The sequence below is a fragment of the Astyanax mexicanus genome, chromosome 21 (assembly GCF_023375975.1).
Source record: "Astyanax mexicanus isolate ESR-SI-001 chromosome 21, AstMex3_surface, whole genome shotgun sequence".
NCBI lineage: Eukaryota > Metazoa > Chordata > Actinopteri > Characiformes > Acestrorhamphidae > Astyanax > Astyanax mexicanus.
Window position 1 is genome coordinate 26,339,155 of NC_064428.1, and position 17,611 is coordinate 26,356,765.

The window sequence follows — 17,611 nt, forward strand, 5'->3', positions numbered from 1 at the left end:
TTATGTCAAGCCCTTACAGAAAAGGGGCCTGGGGCCTGCATTCACAAACCTGTCTCATGAAAGAAAAAGGTTAGGACCTTTTAACTCCAGATTAAATCAGATTTTGGCACAACCAAGGTTCTTTTTCGTCTTCTGTTGTTAATTAAGGATTAGTGTTGCGCTGATACCTACATACTGTATCAGTATAGGTATTAGAAATAGAGAGCACCGAAACCATGAAGCACCTACTGACGCACATTTACACCACTAGATGGTGCTTGACTAATGCCAGAAGTGTGCCAGCTAACTTTCTGACTTAAAATAACCAATTATCCAAAAACTATATATACATATAACATTATATAATTTGTAATTGCGCAGAGGAACACTTGATCTTACGTAATTTATCATCTCACAGGATACTCCTGAGCATAATCATAATCAGACCATGTTTTGAATTACCACCTGAGAAACAAGTGACATCAACAGTCATCACCACAGAGTCCCGTCCATCAACACTCCGTCTCTCCTGAGTATAATCAGCATCCCTGTTCATACAGCTGCTAATTGCAGTGCCTGGTTACAGTATCTATCTGCCTCAGCTACTTTCAGGCTTCAGTACACAAATACAGGCAAGGATTCCAACTTATAGTGTTTTAGGTTCAGCTTCACCTGTCTAAATCTTGGTTTTATATACCTGTGGCCATGAAAGTGAAGCTGGATTGAAGAGTGAATACTTTTGGAAATGTTTGGAAATATTATAAAAGCATCTGACACATCAAGATTAACAGGAGCTGAATGGGCACATCAGCATTTTCTCAAACAGGAAAACAAAGGGGATTTTTCTGCTTCCTTAGAACAACTTTTGGACCTGTTCTCCACAGCAGAACAAACTGAAACTAAACAGAATTTACAAGAAATACATCAAAAAATAAATTACTAAAAATAGGATAGACTGGAGAACTGCTAGTGTAAAAACACTCACATCTTCATTTGCACCTAGGATTTGTATCTTTAAAAAAAGAGAGAACAGACCATTAAAAACTTAAAACAGTCTGAAATCCTTTTTAAGCATCTATTAATAAACACATTTAAAGAATTTTTAAATACTGGTATTACAGGAATCTGTGAGAAACAGACAAACAAACTATATTGTCTCACATATTTCTGTTCAAAGCAGCTCGTCTGAGACCTACTTTAAACTAATAAGATGAGGTTTGTTCAAAATTGGCCTTAAATGCTTAAATTGGACTTGAAACGTTCTATATTTGGGAGGATTAAGGAGCCGGTATGAGCTGAACAGGCTATTTCTAGACTCTAAATTTCTAGACGTTCTAAATCTAGCAATGCAGACCTTTGATTTAAATAACAGTCCAAATCATCTAACAAGACTGGATGAGGCAGTGGAGTTTTTAACACACTGCAGAAAATAAATATGGTCACTACTGTGTCCAACTGATTTGGTTGCAGTCTTTGATAAAAAAAAGTCAATATTTATTGCCATAAAAAATATTAAAACACATTTTTAAACACATTTCCATATTTTAATATCACTCAGAACTAGTATTGAAGTCAAGAGCTCTAGAGCCAAGTCTGAGCCAAGACCAAGACTAAAGATCGAGTCCGAGCCAAGGCCAAGAATTTTAGTAGTTGAGTTCGAGTCAAGACCAAGGCCCAATCCCATTTCACCCCTTGGCCCTACCCGTTACACCTACCCCTCTGTTTTGCGCGTGTACGCCGAGGGGTAGGAGTGTCTTGATTCTTGTTAGGCTGGAGGGGTAAGAGGAAGGGATAGGGCTTGCTGGCCCTTCAAATAAAGATTGTCCAGATGCACACTTCAAACGAAGGGGTATGACAATCACTGGTAAGAAACCCACAAAAGTAAGAATTTCCCCTGTAAAAAGTGACGATTAGAACCAATTACAATAATTTAATGTGTAGTTTCAATGTTTTATGGCCAAATTTTCATCACAAGCTTAAAAAAGTAATCACTAGTAGTTTATCTCAGAAGGTAGCTAGCTAGCTAACTTTCCCGTTCCACCTAAAATGGTGCAACAGCCGGCAGGGGCTGCAGCATTTAAGGCGGAATGGAAAAATCAAGTAAGATAAAAACTAATCAATCAAAGCTAATTTCAGCTCCCCATCAAAGAGAAACTAAGAAATGGACAATAATAATTCATTTCTGCACCATTTCCCCACTTTCTGAAGACATACGAAGCCCTAAAACGGGCTAGGTTACTGAACTTTAGCGCTCCTGTTGTTGTAGCTGGTGCTTGAAGGGTTGTCCCAATTCTTAGGGTAGAGGATTTCAACCCTTCCTCTGTAACTCTGTGGTGAAGGGTTACACTCAAAAACAAGGGGTAGGGGTAAGTGGTAGGGCCAAGGAGTGAAATGGGATTGGGCCCAAGACTTTTAACAGTCGAGTTCAAGTCAAGACCAAGACTTTTAGTATTCGAGTCCAAGTCAAGAACAAGACTTTTACTATTTGAGTCAGAGTCAAGGCCAAGACTTTTAGTATTTGAGTCAGAGTCAAGGCCAAGACTTTTAGTATTTGAGTCAGAGTCAAGGCCAAGACTTTTAGTATTTGAGTCAGAGTCAAGGCCAAGACTTTTAGTATTTGAGTCAGAGTCAAGGCCAAGACTTTTAGTATTTGAGTCAGAGTCAAGGCCAAGACTTTTAGTATTTGAGTCAGAGTCAAGGCCAAGACTTTTAGTATTTGAGTCAGAGTCAAGGCCAAGACTTTTAGTATTTGAGTCCGAGTCAAGAACAAGACTTTTAGTATTTGAGTCCGAGTCAAGGCCAAGACTTTTAACAAGACAGGATGAGGCAGTGGAGTTTTTAGCACATTGCAGACAACGCGTTTAAATATGGTCACTACTGTGTCCAACTACATGCTATTAGGGCACGGTAAACGAAGGTAGCAGCTGTATAGAATGCAAGTCAGCAGCCTTTTAAAACTTTCCAAATCCATCTTGCCCAACGTGTCATATGAAGGGAAGATGAATTTCCTCTTATGTTCTGACGCCGGGCGCGTGACTGTCTGTAAAAGAGGAAATGCTCATTCATAATGGTCAGTTTCCTGCTGGGGATCAGCCTTTCATGATGATCTACAATCAGTCCCTTAACTAACGCCTGCACCATTTCCCCAGAAGCAGAGAGACTTCCAAACAGATCTGAGATCAGGTGGTACAGGCTGGCTTATCTCAGACAGATCCTCAGAGTTCCCCTGGTGCTGCAGGATCATGTACATCAGGCTGAGATTCACTTATAAAGAAACATCAGCATTTCTTAGAAATACAGCGTATTAAAGTACAGCATATGACTTCAGTAAGGTGCTGATGGCGTAATACTAAGATTGGCTGGGAAAATACATGTTTTTTTTTCTTTTCTAAACCAGTGCGGTTGGCATATCCTCTCCTCCCCGTTACATGCCATTTGAAATGACTTGGGTGGAGGGCATTATGCTCATAAATGCACGTAAGCATTAGATCTAGAAGTGCTATCCACACACACACAAACGCACCAAAAGCGACGGACAGACGTAAACAGTAAGAGGATGTTAGATTCCCACTGAGATAATGCAGCCTATCCAGTTTCTTTTCAGCAGAAGTAGAGAGATATTATTTTCATATCTTACTAAAATACAAATTATGTGCGCCATTATACAAAAAACGGACAAACAAAACTAAATATTCCATGTTTTGCTTTGTCAGCTTTATTTAATTTGCTAAAACACAGTCCTGAAACACAATCCAATAAAGTTGGGACAGAGGCAATTTAGGCCTTGTAATGATATAAATATATATATACAGCTCTAAAAAAAATTAGGAGACCACTTTAGTTTCTGAACCAGTTTCTCTGATTTTGCTATTTATAGGTATTTGTTTGAGTAAAATGAACATTCTTGTTTTATTCTATAAACAACGGACAACATCACTCCTAAATTCAAAATAAAAATATTGTCATTTACAGAATTTATTTGCAGAAAATGGGAAATGGCTGAAATAACAAAAAAGATGCAGAGCTTTCAGACCTCAAATAATGCAAAAAAAGAGTAAAAGTGTAAGAGGAGGCATATGCTCCTTGTGTTTAGGAATCACTTGTGATGGGGGATATACAGCTGACTAGCAGCTGAATGGATGGGACAATTGGACTAGCTAAATTGGGAGAACATTTGGTTTTAGGACAAGGAGAAATGAGTACCGGCACACACTTACATAAATATCTGTGAAAATCCTGTTTATTTGATACTGTTTTGCTTGTCAAATCCACAAAATAAACAGGAAAAGGGAAAAAAAAGAAAAAAAATATAGCGGATGCTTTAGACACCTGTGTCACAATAACCTCACCGGACCCTCAGTTCAGTCCCGGGAAAACCACGAGACATACCACAGCAGGACACTGTCTACCTCAGCCCTGACAACCAGTCTGCATAAACACAAAATAACAAAAACATCCCCTGGGCTGGTCATTACAGCAAATACTTCCTCTTTTATAATCAGAGGCAAAGTCCAGAAACCCTATGATTTCCTATGAACACAGGTTCTTTATTTATTAGGATTTCCAGTGAAGGAAAACTGAACTAATAAAGTGTCCTGCTAATGAGCTTTGAGATATCCTTTGACCAACATTACATCCGAAGCTGTTTACTTAAGGGAGTGTTCTGCTGCAGTCCTTCTCTATCTCTTCTCCTTCATCTTTCTTCCCTCCCTTTCCTCCTACATTAATTTTGCTGTCCCTCTGTCTTAACACACAAACACACACTTCTTTAGAAATACCAGTCGGCAGTTATCAACATTTTTGTAGCCTCTGTGCCCATTCAAGTGGGTCAATTCACTCTAGCGATGGGTATCGACAGCCGTTAGTCAGACACAGCGGGTTCTGATACCTCACCCACTTTATCTTCTGAATCACCTTGGGCTGGCCTCTCTTTTAGGTCTGGGTGTTGGTGGGTTACTGGTGGGAAACTGTTTATTTTATTATGTAGAACATTGCACAGTTGGCGGTGGGAAGCGTGACTTCTTTCAAAACAAAACTTCTTTCACAGCTACCTTGTTTGGTCCGAACTTTCGGACTTTACAGTTTACATCCGAATCAAAGTATCAGGTGTGAAAGAAGCTGAGAATCACAGTCCAGACCAGTTTGAACCCCCAAAAAAAAAGATATACCCAACCATGGTCCGGTTCATCTGAAAGCTCTTTTTTCCCCATTTCTCCCAATTTAGCTAGGCCAACTGTCCCACCCATTTAGCTGTAGATTCCAGCTGTATATTCCACTAGTGAAACCACAAAACCAAGAGGGTGAGGATTAGCACATGCCTCTCTCAGCACATACTCAGCAGATTATCCAGTGCACTCGGAGGAAAGCGCAGCGACTCGGTTCTGATACATCAGCTCACAGACGCCTTGTGCTGATTGACATTACTCAGGGAGTGATGAGGGAAACAGCACCATTTACCCACCCAGAGAGAGAAAGGCCAACTGTGCTCCTTTAGAGCTCTGGCAGCTGATGGCAAGCTGCAAGACCAGTACTCAAACCAGGGATCTCCCGATCACTGAGGCAGCACTTTAGAATGCCGGACCACTCTGCGCTCGTGAAAGCACTTTTTTTGGTGGTTAAGATTTTTAGACCAATTACAGAAAGCTGAGACAGTCTTTAAACAAACCAGAGGAATAAAGAATTGGTGGTATGATACCTGACTACCTTTGGTGTGTAGGCACATCACACAACACTATAAACATAAATGCATAGACTGCAAATTTATTTATTTACTGTAAAAGTAGATTTATCCTTATTTCTAAAAAAAAGATATTTATGAAATTATGAGAATTTGCCACAACACTTGGCAAAGCAACTCACCGACTTATAAGTAACATTCTACAAGGCAATAAATATAAAAAGTACAGGGAAATTCTTTAGAAATTAGTACAACAGTAGATGTGCATGAAGGGAAAATGGTATGTTTAAATTAAGGCTAAAGATTAAAAAAAAAAAAAAAGCAACCGGATTAATTCAAGGAATTTCAGACCATTGGGAAGGTACAGCAGAGGTAATATAACTGTGTGTTTACACAGCAAACACTCCTAATAGCGAGTGACTGATCTAGGACCTGCTTTACTTAACAGAGGCAGAGGTAATGCAGAAGAAGTATAACATAGTGATGGCAGTTCAAACAGCTCATTTCACACACCCAAGCCAAAGAGTCTACAGGCTCGGCTGGGAAAGTTACAAGTGTAAACACTAGCAGTACGATAAGCAGGCTTCACTATTAAGTCAATGCAGGGATAAAACTAGATAACTCTATTTTTAATTTTCATAAAGATGTGGTATCAGAAAACCATCTGTTCTCAATGTTAAGTTTGCTTTAAGTAGTAAAAGAGTGTAGCAACTGTAAATACAGTAGAATACCGCATTTTTCGCACTATAAGGTGCAATTAAAACCTTTCATTTTCCAAAATATCATCAGTGCACCTTTTAATCTGGAGCATGCTTTGTATTAATTATACCAGTCAGGTTGTAGGAAGCAGTAAAGCCACTCCACTGAAGGACAACATTATACAGGAGTTATACAGCCTATACGACCTGTAGCCTGCTGCTAACCCTGGCTAGCACTGCCGGAGCAGTATTAGCATTAGCCAGTAACCACAGTGCTAGCTGTTTAGAGCTTTTGCTGTTCAGAGGTGAGTATATAGGATTGTAACCTGCGTGTTTACCGTAATAGAAAAAAGCCACATGGGACGGACCACTAGCTAATACTGCCCTGGCTTACCAGAACACTCAAGGTTCCTCAGTGTAGCACTGTTGGATGGCATTAGCCGCTAACCGCTAGCAGTTACTAGTTACTTAAGTCACATAAAATGTGCCTTATAATCTGATGTGCCGTTTGTATAAAAATAGACCAGAAAATAGACATTTATTGACAGTGTGCCTTAAAGTGCGAAAAATACGGTACTCTTTCCTGAGTACTACATTATACAAAATTCAGTAGGCAAGCTCTGTAGTGAAGAAAGCATCTGCTGAAGAACCAGCTTATGAAATAGCCCTGCTTGAGTTATCCAAGTGCACTGCTAATGAACACAGTCACTACTGATACGACAAAGTGGCCGATGCCAGGTTGCAGAGGCAGCTATATTACACCAGAAACCAGGCATAACATCCAGTACAACATTCAGACCCTACTCACAAAGGCTGCATTCACATAGGTAATGGCCCACATCTATTTTGGGGACAATATACTGTTTCAGGAATAAAGGACATTATTGTCTTTTTAGGATCATTTATGACACTTATATTGTGATAATATAATAGCATTATAATAGATTTACACCCTTTTAATGAGAAGTATTTTACGGATTATAAGGCGCACTCTATTATAAGGCGCACTATTAATAATCATCTATTTTCTGGTCTTTTTTTCATACATAAAGCGCACTGGCTTATAAACCGCATTTTGAGTGGCCATAGTAGGGTCCTTTCTAATTTAGCAGGTCTCGCCGCTGGGGGCATCCAAGTAAAACTATAAAAAAAAAAAAAAATATATATATATATATATATATATATATATATATATATATATATATATATATATATATATATATATATATATATATATTTTAAAGTCAAACGTGCTCTGGATGTTAATCTACACAGATTTCTCTTCTGAAAACATGGTAAACACACAGACTATAGTGCAATATACTCGACCCTGAACGGCAGAAAAACTTCAGTTAGCGACTAATGCTAATACTGCTCCAGCCTCGGTGCAGAAGAAACTTCACTGAAACTTAATAGTGAACGCAGCACAGACCATGCCTGTGAACAGCATGAAGCAGCAGAGACAGAGTTTGTCTGTATAGAAAAATGTATTAAAATATTATCATATCTGTGTGGTATCAAATGTAACAATAACTTCCATATAAAAAGTGAAAGTAAAAAGCATTCAGATATAAACACTTTTGTGTGTTTTTGTGATTGATACAAACTACATTTAATGTTTTTTTTTTTTATCTGATCTGATTTTTAATAAACAATGACAAATAACACTGAATTCATATTTTTGTTTATTATGATTTTCTTTCTTAGGTTTGATTACTTACTTCTTTAATTTAAGGTAATCTGGACTTTAATTATACAGCATTATGAGTTAATATAAAGCTGACAGTTTTACAGCACTTTATCTACAGATTTGATCAACATTAAGGACCAAACTAAAATAAAATACACCTTACATTTTAAATCATATACAACCTTTTTGGTTTTACACTGCTAACAACCATTCCATCTATTCATGTAACATCAGCGCCAGTGCCGACAGTGAAGGACAGGAGAATATTCATTACTCATTACAATATTATTCACGTCCAGATGCAAATCTAGATAAACTGTACACACTCACTTGATTCCAGCATCATCCTCGACACAAAGATGAAGGCAGACAGTGGATCAAGTGTCTACAGCAGCTAAATTGATGTGATGATCCTTTCCGCCACTCTGTGTACACACACGCTCATTCAGCTGTTCTAATGAACTGCATTCAGTTCAATGAAACTAAATAAGCGGTGAAAAACAGAGCAAATAGAGAAAGAGGAAGAACCAATCACAGCACGGGGATGAAATAACATGATCTCTTGCAGATGAACATCCAGTTCCATGCAGCACATCTGACCACAACACTTGAGTAATGTGGCATGGGACTAAAAAGCATGACTTAAAATATTTATTAAAGAAAACACCAAAAAGGCTCACTGGAACATGCTATGATAATGCTATAGAACTGTATCGTCTTACATCGTATATGTTTTGGGTGGCCTCATGATAAGCGAGAGCTTTAATCCTGCCTTTACTGTGGAGTGGCACACTGCCCCAATTACTGGTGTGATGATCCGGGGAGCCACTGAATGCAAAAATCAGTCACCTCTAGTAGTGATATGAGGGACAGGCTTCCAACTGGTACATACAGCTCTGGAAAATCAGGAGACCTACTGGAGAAACTACAGACAACATTTCTCCTAAATTTCCCCCCAAAATATTGTCATTTAGAGCATTTATTTGCAGAAAATGAGAAGTGGCTGAAATAAGAAAAAAGATGCAGAGCTTTCAGACCTCAAATAATGCAAAGAAAACAAGTTCATATTCATAAAGTTTTAAGATTTCAGAAATCAATATTTGGTGGAATAAACCTGTTTATTTTAATCACATTTTTCATGCATCTTGGCATGTTCTCCTCCACCAGTCTTACACACTGCTTTTGGATAACTTCATGCCTTTACTCCTGGTGCAAAAATTCAAGCACTTCATCCATCATCCATCTTCCTCTTGATTATATTCTAGAGTTTTTCAATTTGGTAAAATGAAAAAAACTCACCATTTTTGAGTGGTCTCTTATTTTTTCCCAGAGCTGTATATGGCACACTTGCAGTTTGGTAATCGACTGTAATTAATTAAATAATAATAAGTCAAACAGAACCTGCAACACTTTAAGATTACAGACATGATGTAGTTTAAGGCTGAGTGTGTATGACGTTGACATGCAAACTGATGGAGCATTCATTCTCATTACCTGTTAGCTACATTAACCCTGTAGCTGCAGTTGATTTACAGGTACTGTGTCAATAGGATTATAATATAAGCTGATTTTGCAATGGCTGTTCCAACCAGGCCTGTGCTGAATGTGACCGAGTGCACTTTAATACTACTGCCTGTTATTGCAGCCTCAACGCTCCTTTGGGAGATGACGCCTCAGCTCCAGTCCCACTGGTAATCAACATCATCCACTAGCTGTGTGTAAGAGGACTGGAGCTGAAATATTGGCTGCCTGGGATGGCTGGACAGAAAATTACAAGAATAAGGAGAAGAAGAAGACGAAGAAGAAGAAGAAGAAGAAGAAGAAGAAGAAGAAGAAGATGTTTTGGAGTTTCTTCTTCTTATGTTTTAAATGAGAATCAAGAGTCATATAGCTAACACATACTGAGAGCTTTGAAGCCTGAGTTATTGCTGTATTCTGGACTATTTTTGTAGCAACATGTCATACAGTGTCCAAAACCACAAGCAAATCTGTTTGGGATTACTGAACAAGTGGTAGTGGTTTGAGGTCAGCGTGTGAGGATCCAGGCATGCAGCTAATGCTAATTAGTGAAGGGACAAGTGGCTTCCATTACTTGTTAGTTGCATTAGCCTCATAAATCCAAAGCAAAACTAACAAAGCCTGTGTTCCAACTAGGGGTGGATGATATGGCACTAAAATAATATCACAATATGACAAAACACTGAATTAAAAACATATATTTCAAGAATACACTGCTGCAACAAAATAAAAATTTAATTTTATTATTGTATACAGTAAAATTTAGCACACCCCTAACTGAGATATTAAAAATACAAGAATTTGATCAAATTCGTAACAGAAGTAAATTATCCAGAATGTCTTGATACTAATAATGCCTTCCATATATAACAAGTCCACAGTATAACAACTGTGCATTTTCATACCATAGAATACAATTAAACTGATTGCACAATGAAATGCCAAACAGAGGGTTCGCACACTCATGGAAAACCTGGAAAAGTCATGGAATTTAAAAAATAGCAATTTCCAGGCCTGGGTAAGTTTTGGAAAAATAAAAATACCTAGAAAGTTTTGGAAAGTCATGGAAATTTGGTGTGTTTCCATTTATCGACAAAAAATGCTAGTTTAAGCTAACAAATACATCAGCAGAGTTAGTTCAGTTATATAGCCCTACACAATGGAGCTCTCAGGATCTGACGCTCATTTTTTTAGTTTATGTTTTTGTTTTACTGTCCATGTATTAAAGACCGTGTGTTTATGAAAATTTAACTTAAAAACATGGAGAAGCCATGAAAAAGTAATGGAAATTTATTGGTTAAAAAGTGTATGAACCCTGAAAACGTGTTAATTAAAACAGACCTGCCAGTTCAGTCCAAAACCCCACTGCTACACAATAGTCTTGCCTCTTTTTACTTACAGTTTTAAAAATCTAAGCTAGTGAAAGCTACTTTAGTAGATTGTGGAAACAAGGCTAAAAATACTTAAAACTAATGGCTGCAGGTGAAGCACCATCCGGAAATTAAGTCCAAAGTAAACTGATTTTTTTTTTTATCAAATTCAATCAAATTATTTAATTAAATAATATTAAACGAAAGTCATATTCTTACTGTCTACACACCAAATAACAACTTGAACGATTAATTATATAATCAATAATGCACAATGCATTTTACAGAGTCTTTAAAATTGTTATTTCACTAATTAAAAGCTACATAATAGAAGCTACTAAAGCTGTAACTGTACAGGATAAAATAGTTTCTGTCTGTTTTTGGCTTTAATGACATACTACACCAACACCATAGGCAAATAATGACATAGCATATATCCTCCTTCTGCTCGTAATGACGCAGAGTTTATAGAGCACAGCTTTGTCCTTGCTGTCTTTGTGTATTTTTAGGCCACTAAAAGGGGGGTATGCAAAACACTGGGTCTGGAAGACTACTCTGCACTGATACACACACTGAAAGAGCCAAAAGAACAGAAACACACTCAGAAAGCTTACTAGTACAAAATGCTAATCTAGAGAACTTGCTGGTGAATAATTATGCTATCCGTTCCTTGTGCAGTTCACCTCAGTTAGAGAGACACAAGCGGCGTTAAATAACAATTAGATCATCTGTTTGCATGTTAGGTCTGCTCCCTTCGCTTCCCGCTCAGACGTCCCGTGTGGCATTGCACTTACTGGCTGGAAAATACAGTTTAGCGGTTAGCGTAGCACGTCAGAGCAGTCGCAAAGAGGACGTAAACAACCTGCAGGGAAACAACATGCTAAATAATAGTTGTTGATACACTGTGAAATACTATTTTTACCCATTTATGTCTTTACTGAAGGTTAGTTGAGTATAACTATAGCCTCTAGAAAGTTACTAGAAAATGTAGCATTTAAATGCTACATTTAGCATAAAAACAGGACACAATAAATAGCCTGTCTTTTCCTGTATCAATACATTTTATTCAGACTTAAAACCACTTTATTCAACTTTATTTCATCTTGATTTCATCAAATCAAAAAAAAAATTGTTAAATTGACAAGGAAATAGAGCCATCATCATTTAAAGAGCCACTAAACCCTAAACCAGATTTTATTTCATTAATAGCTGATTATAATTTTGTGGTAATTTCTGCCTCTGCAGCGCTCTCACAGGTTCAGCTGTGCTATAGGCGAGGATGATGTGTCCGTGTACTTTGATAGATGGCCACATCACAATATGCAGATCAGTCAATCAAATATTTACTATTTATAGGTATATGAACATTGTTTTTTTATTCTATGAACATTTCTCCCAAATTCCAAAGAAAAATATTGTCAAGTAGAGCATTTATTTGCAGAAAATGAGAAATGGCTGAAATAACAAAAAAGATGCAATGCTTTCAGACCTCAAATAATGCAAAGAAAACAAGGTCATATTCAGAAAGTTTCAGAAAGTTTAAAACTCAATATTTGGTGGAATAACCCTGGTTTTTAATCACAGTTTTCATGCATCTTGGCATGTTTTCCTCCACCAGTCTTACACACTGCTTTTGGATAACTTTATGCCACTCCTGGTGCAAAAATGCCAGCAGTTCAGCTTTGTTTTATGGCTTACCTGCTCTTTTGTTGAGTAAACTGTTCACTGTTCAAGAAAGGCTTTCTACTAAATTTTGGAATATTGCTGTGAGGATTTTATTACATTCAGCAACAAGAGCATTTCCACCAACTCCACAACTCCAAAAGTTTTAAAACTATCGGATGGAGCACCTGAATTCAATCAGTTCTTCCACTGATTCACAGCTCAATACTGGGGTGCTTTATACCCTTCCAGCCAGCTCCTGGCATTAGACATGCTTTGTATGTTTTATACTGATTTGAGACTTAACTTGGAGTCTAGCCTAACGACTTGTGAACATCTACGCTCTCAGTCAAAACTGACATGCTATCTCTAATAGCCAGTAAGTTAGCCTTGTCATTTTAGCCATGATGAACACAGGTGGGAACTGAACCTATAGGTACTTCACCTTTTACTGACATGCTGTAGACCCTCACAAATGCCAGTATGTTAAATTCAGTCATTCCTATCGTTACTTCATATATTATGATAAACATTCAATAGAGAGGCATTTTACAAAGAAAGAAAACATTTATTGCATCTTTAAGAAGAATCTAGTAAAACTCTTGATACTCACAGTGCAACCAGTCACAGGCTACTGTAAACCTATAGAAGCTCTCCACCTCTTCCAGAGAAATCCTCACATATCCTCCTCCTTCCACAATGGGCTGCAGACACACCTCACACTGCTCCTCCAGCATCTCTGATTCTCACATTTACCTGCTCAAAGCTTTCCTATTGCTCACATATTCACTACCTGTCTCTCTCTCTCTCTCTCATTACCTCTGTTTCTTTTTCTCTCACTACCTCACTTTTTTCTCTCCTGTTCTCTTGCTCACTCTCTCTCTCTCTCTCTTCTTAGCTTCTTCCCTATCCACGCTTTTTCTGTCAAACAGTCTCACACACACACAGACACACAAACACGCCCACCTCTGCAGCAAAGGTGTGAACAGCATAGCCAGCAGCACTGCACTTGGATTCTCGGCTCCGCCCCTTCAGAGCTCAGGTAAGATTAACAGCAGCGAAACAAAAGCAGCGCCACCTTTTGTATGCATTTATACCTGTGTGTGTGTGTGTGTGTGTGTGTGTGTGGTCGCACACAACTTTTCATGTAACCTCAGAGCAGCAACATCTGTCGCTCTGCCCTTAATTTTTTTTTTTCTTTTGAAGTGGGGCATCTTTCCAACACGAGAGCAGCATGATAAAGGGAAAAAAACCCTAATTAATATAACTAAACACATTTAGTAGATAGGCATTTATGATAAATGACTTACAGTGCTTTATTACATTTAAAATTGTATATTACGCAACAAGTATATATGGAGGACGAAAAAAGACAGCATAAGTATAAATAAATAAATAAATAAATGCACATAAAAATAAATAAATACATACACACAAATAACTGTAGGGATTAATAAACGTGGAAATACACTGATCAATAAACATCTAAATAAATAAATGCAGAAAGGCAGAAACAGACAAAAATTAAAGGTTCATGCATGGAAATAAAGAATAAGATTCCTGATATTATTTCAAGTGTGTATTTTTCATGACAAAATGCATTTATTAATTTATTTATTTATCTATACAATTATTTGTGTGCATAAAGTTATTTATTTATTAATTTATATATGTGCATTTATTTATTGATACTTACGTAATTTTTTGTCCTCCATAGTATAAAATGCCTTTTTAACATGCAACAGGCTGATGTGACTAAACTCTGATTTTTTTCCCTTAATATGCAACAGACATTATTTTTTTGTGTGGGTTATGTGGACATGTCAAATCTAATCTTTCCAAATAAAATTAAAAACTTTTTTTCTATGTGGTCCTAGATTGGACACGTAGCCAATCCTTGAGGATGTGATATAATTGGGAATGGCTGTGAATCATAAATTGTAAAGCATCATTTGTGCTGTTAGCCAATTAGAGGCGATACATTGGCATGTCATGAATATTCCAAGAGAGTCATTCCTGCCTGCCCACTCCTCCACCGGACTAAAACAGCCTGAAACAGCACTTTCTCACAAAACACATACTAAATGCTCATTTACAGTTTCAGAATACCAAAGATAAAAAAAAGACAGAACAGAATTTGGACACCCTGGTCAGTAGCACCTTCATTGGCAAATATTACAGTTTGTAACAACTATACTCATTCTCACTATTTCTCTTGCATTCTTAGATCATTTTTCATGCACTGTTCTTTTGAAGTCTATCCAAGTTATCATGATGTCATTGTATAAGACTTTGTCTTTTAGGAGTGCAATTTGCATCACCTGACCATTTACAATCATTACCGTATGTCATGAGGGTCTTACTAAAGGTTTTTTGGCATTATTGGCGTTATTTGTGCACATTCTCTCAAAGTTACGGATACAGACAGAATGGAGCAGTAACCCGGGCGACCGTGAGAGCAGTGTAGCCAACAGTCAAAACTCTGCCCTCTATCAGATGTATTGCTTAACCTCCATACCAATGCAAAGGACGCTTAGCATGTTATCAGTGACTGATACATTGCTAAAAAAACAGATGCGTTTATTTTCATAAATAAAGGAAGTATAAATGAACATTTACACTGCTGCCCCCAACATGCGCATCATAAACAGCATGAAATATATTATTACATACTTAAAAGATCACAGGCCAGTTTCCCAAATATGGATTAAACTGCAATGCCAGTGGTGAATTAGTATTGAATATCCTTTTAGTGTTGGCTTAAGCCTAATCTGGATGCATTAGAGCATTATAAATTCAGCTTTCTGGGTCACTTTGCATTTACCTTTCACTGAAGTCTGAATGTATTTACGTTGTTTTCTTCCAGGCTTGAAGGAGCAGTGAAATAAAGTATCCATTTGTCCGGTATTTCTATTCACACAGTCCAGAACCACTCGCCTTTACTACATTTACCAAGTGACACACACTCACAATCTATCACCATACAATACAAAGGTCAAAAAATAAAGTGTGTGTGTGTCTGTCCACCGCGCCTCAAGCTACACGTGCCTCTAGTCATTTATCAGCCAGCCAGTCACTCTTCTTTAATAATAAACCACTGTTTACTATTATCACAGACCTTCAATACATAACAATACAATACAGCACATCATCAAAAAGACGTAATTCACTACACCATACAATACCAAATCAATTCCTTACCATGACCAGCATTAATCTACCTCCATTCTGAGACTAATTAAAAAAGCACCGAGCATGACTTCACTTTAACTCTGACTTAATTCGATTTTCACAAATGTACGCATGCGTCCACAAATGCATTCCAACCAATTAATGCCGTTTCTGACCCTGGAACGGTGACAATAGACAGGCTGTGTTCAAGCAATAATAATGCTTTTAACAAACGTCAAAAGGATTAGCTTGTCTTGCCTTTTTATCACATGTGGTGCTTCAACAGCAACTCAAAAGCCTCTCAAACGGAGTTAACTGACTGCTCTGTGTGAAAGCAACAAAAGCTTTACTTTCCTGAATGAGTTTTTATTTTTTAGTAAAATAAGCTTTTATCATCCCCTGAAAAAAATTTAGTTTTTACAAATATAAAAAATCATAGTGAAATGGATACAGTATCAGCAAGCCATAAGCCAATATAAAAAAAATATTGAAAAAATGGATAGACATCTACTATTACAAAAAAATATATTTTTTTTTTTCACACTATGAGGCACATTTAAAATCCTTAAATTTTCCCAAAACTTCTTAGTGCGCCTTACGTATGAATTCTAACAGTCAGGAGCAGGAGGAGTAGTAAAGTCCCTCCGCTGAAGTGCAGCATTAGAAAGGAGTTTAGTTCACTTAAGTTCTCCAGCACAGAGGCTGGAGCAGTACTAGCATTAGCCGCTAACCGTGCTAAGCGCTAGCTCTTTGGCTACCCAGAGGTGAGTATTAAATCAGACTGTAGTCTGCATGTTTACCATGTTAAAACAAGCTAAGTAGGAAAAACAGCTAGCTAATACCCTGTCTAACCCCAACACTCAAGGTTCCTCAGGGTAGAACTTTCGGGCAGCATTGACTAGTGCTTACCATGGCTAGCGCTAGCGCTTAGCCGCTAATGCTAATGCTGCTACGTCCCAGTCTTAGTGGAAATATGGAAATATAAGCTTACTGTAAATAAATGGAAGCGCTTTACTCACCCAAATAGACAGTTTTAAACAGGAGAGAAATCTGTGTAGATTAACATCCAGCGCTCATTTGACTTCAAAATATATATAGCTATATATTTTTTAAGAATTACAGTTTTGTTTACTTAGCTTATCATTACTTAACTTAGTTAACTTAGTTAACTTAGTATAATAGCTACACAGTGTGTGACATTAGCTATATTAGCAATTAGCATACAGATAACACCCACCACTCAGAGTGCTATGGTACATAGCATAATATGGAAAACTAACACCTAATACACAGTGTTAGTTTTGCAGTCAGTTGTATAGAAAAATATACTTGAAAATAGAAAAATAGGAGAAACTGATCATTTTCAATGTTTTCCCCCAGAGCTGTACAAAAGAAAAAAAAGAATTCTCATACTCCACTGCTACAACCAAATACACATATGCTATATTGGCTAATTAGCATCATATAGAACCTTTTTTTCCAGAGCTGTAATTCAGTCTCTTCTTTATACAATTATCCTTGGATAGGCGGAACAATATTGGACAGTATTTAGCAAATCCAGTACACTGTTTAAAAGGGTTTAGCGAAATACTAAAGCAAATAAAACACCCTTGCTAGGAGAGTAGAATTCACATGGTTTAAAATGGCTTAGTGACACATAGTAAGAACGCAAAGACGTTTGAGATGTGGATATTTGCTTGTAGATTAGCATGATGCTGAACAAACAGAACAGTGCAAGAGAACTGGATTCAGAACAAAAACCTGCTTTCTGAAAGACAAGAGTAAACGTGCTTCTGGGACTAAGCATACTGTAGAAAAGCATTTCCTCAGCAAAATCTCAAAATAT

The 17,611-nt window shown here is 37.4% G+C and overlaps 1 protein-coding gene across 11 annotated transcripts in view; it reads right to left on the minus strand.

Annotated features, from left to right (window-relative positions):
• The window catches only part of mcf2la (mcf.2 cell line derived transforming sequence-like a), a 122,191-nt gene that overhangs the window by 83,219 nt on the left and 21,361 nt on the right, over positions 1–17,611 (minus strand). Inside the window, exon 1 of one of the 11 annotated variants that reach the window (XM_049470173.1) lies at positions 13,208–13,515. The exons of the other annotated variants lie outside the window; for them this stretch is intronic. Coding sequence (XP_049326130.1) covers positions 13,208–13,331 — 124 coding nt within the window. The 5' untranslated portion in view covers positions 13,332–13,515. Of the gene's footprint in view, positions 1–13,207; positions 13,516–17,611 lie in introns of those variants that run through there. 11 annotated transcript variants of the gene reach the window in all.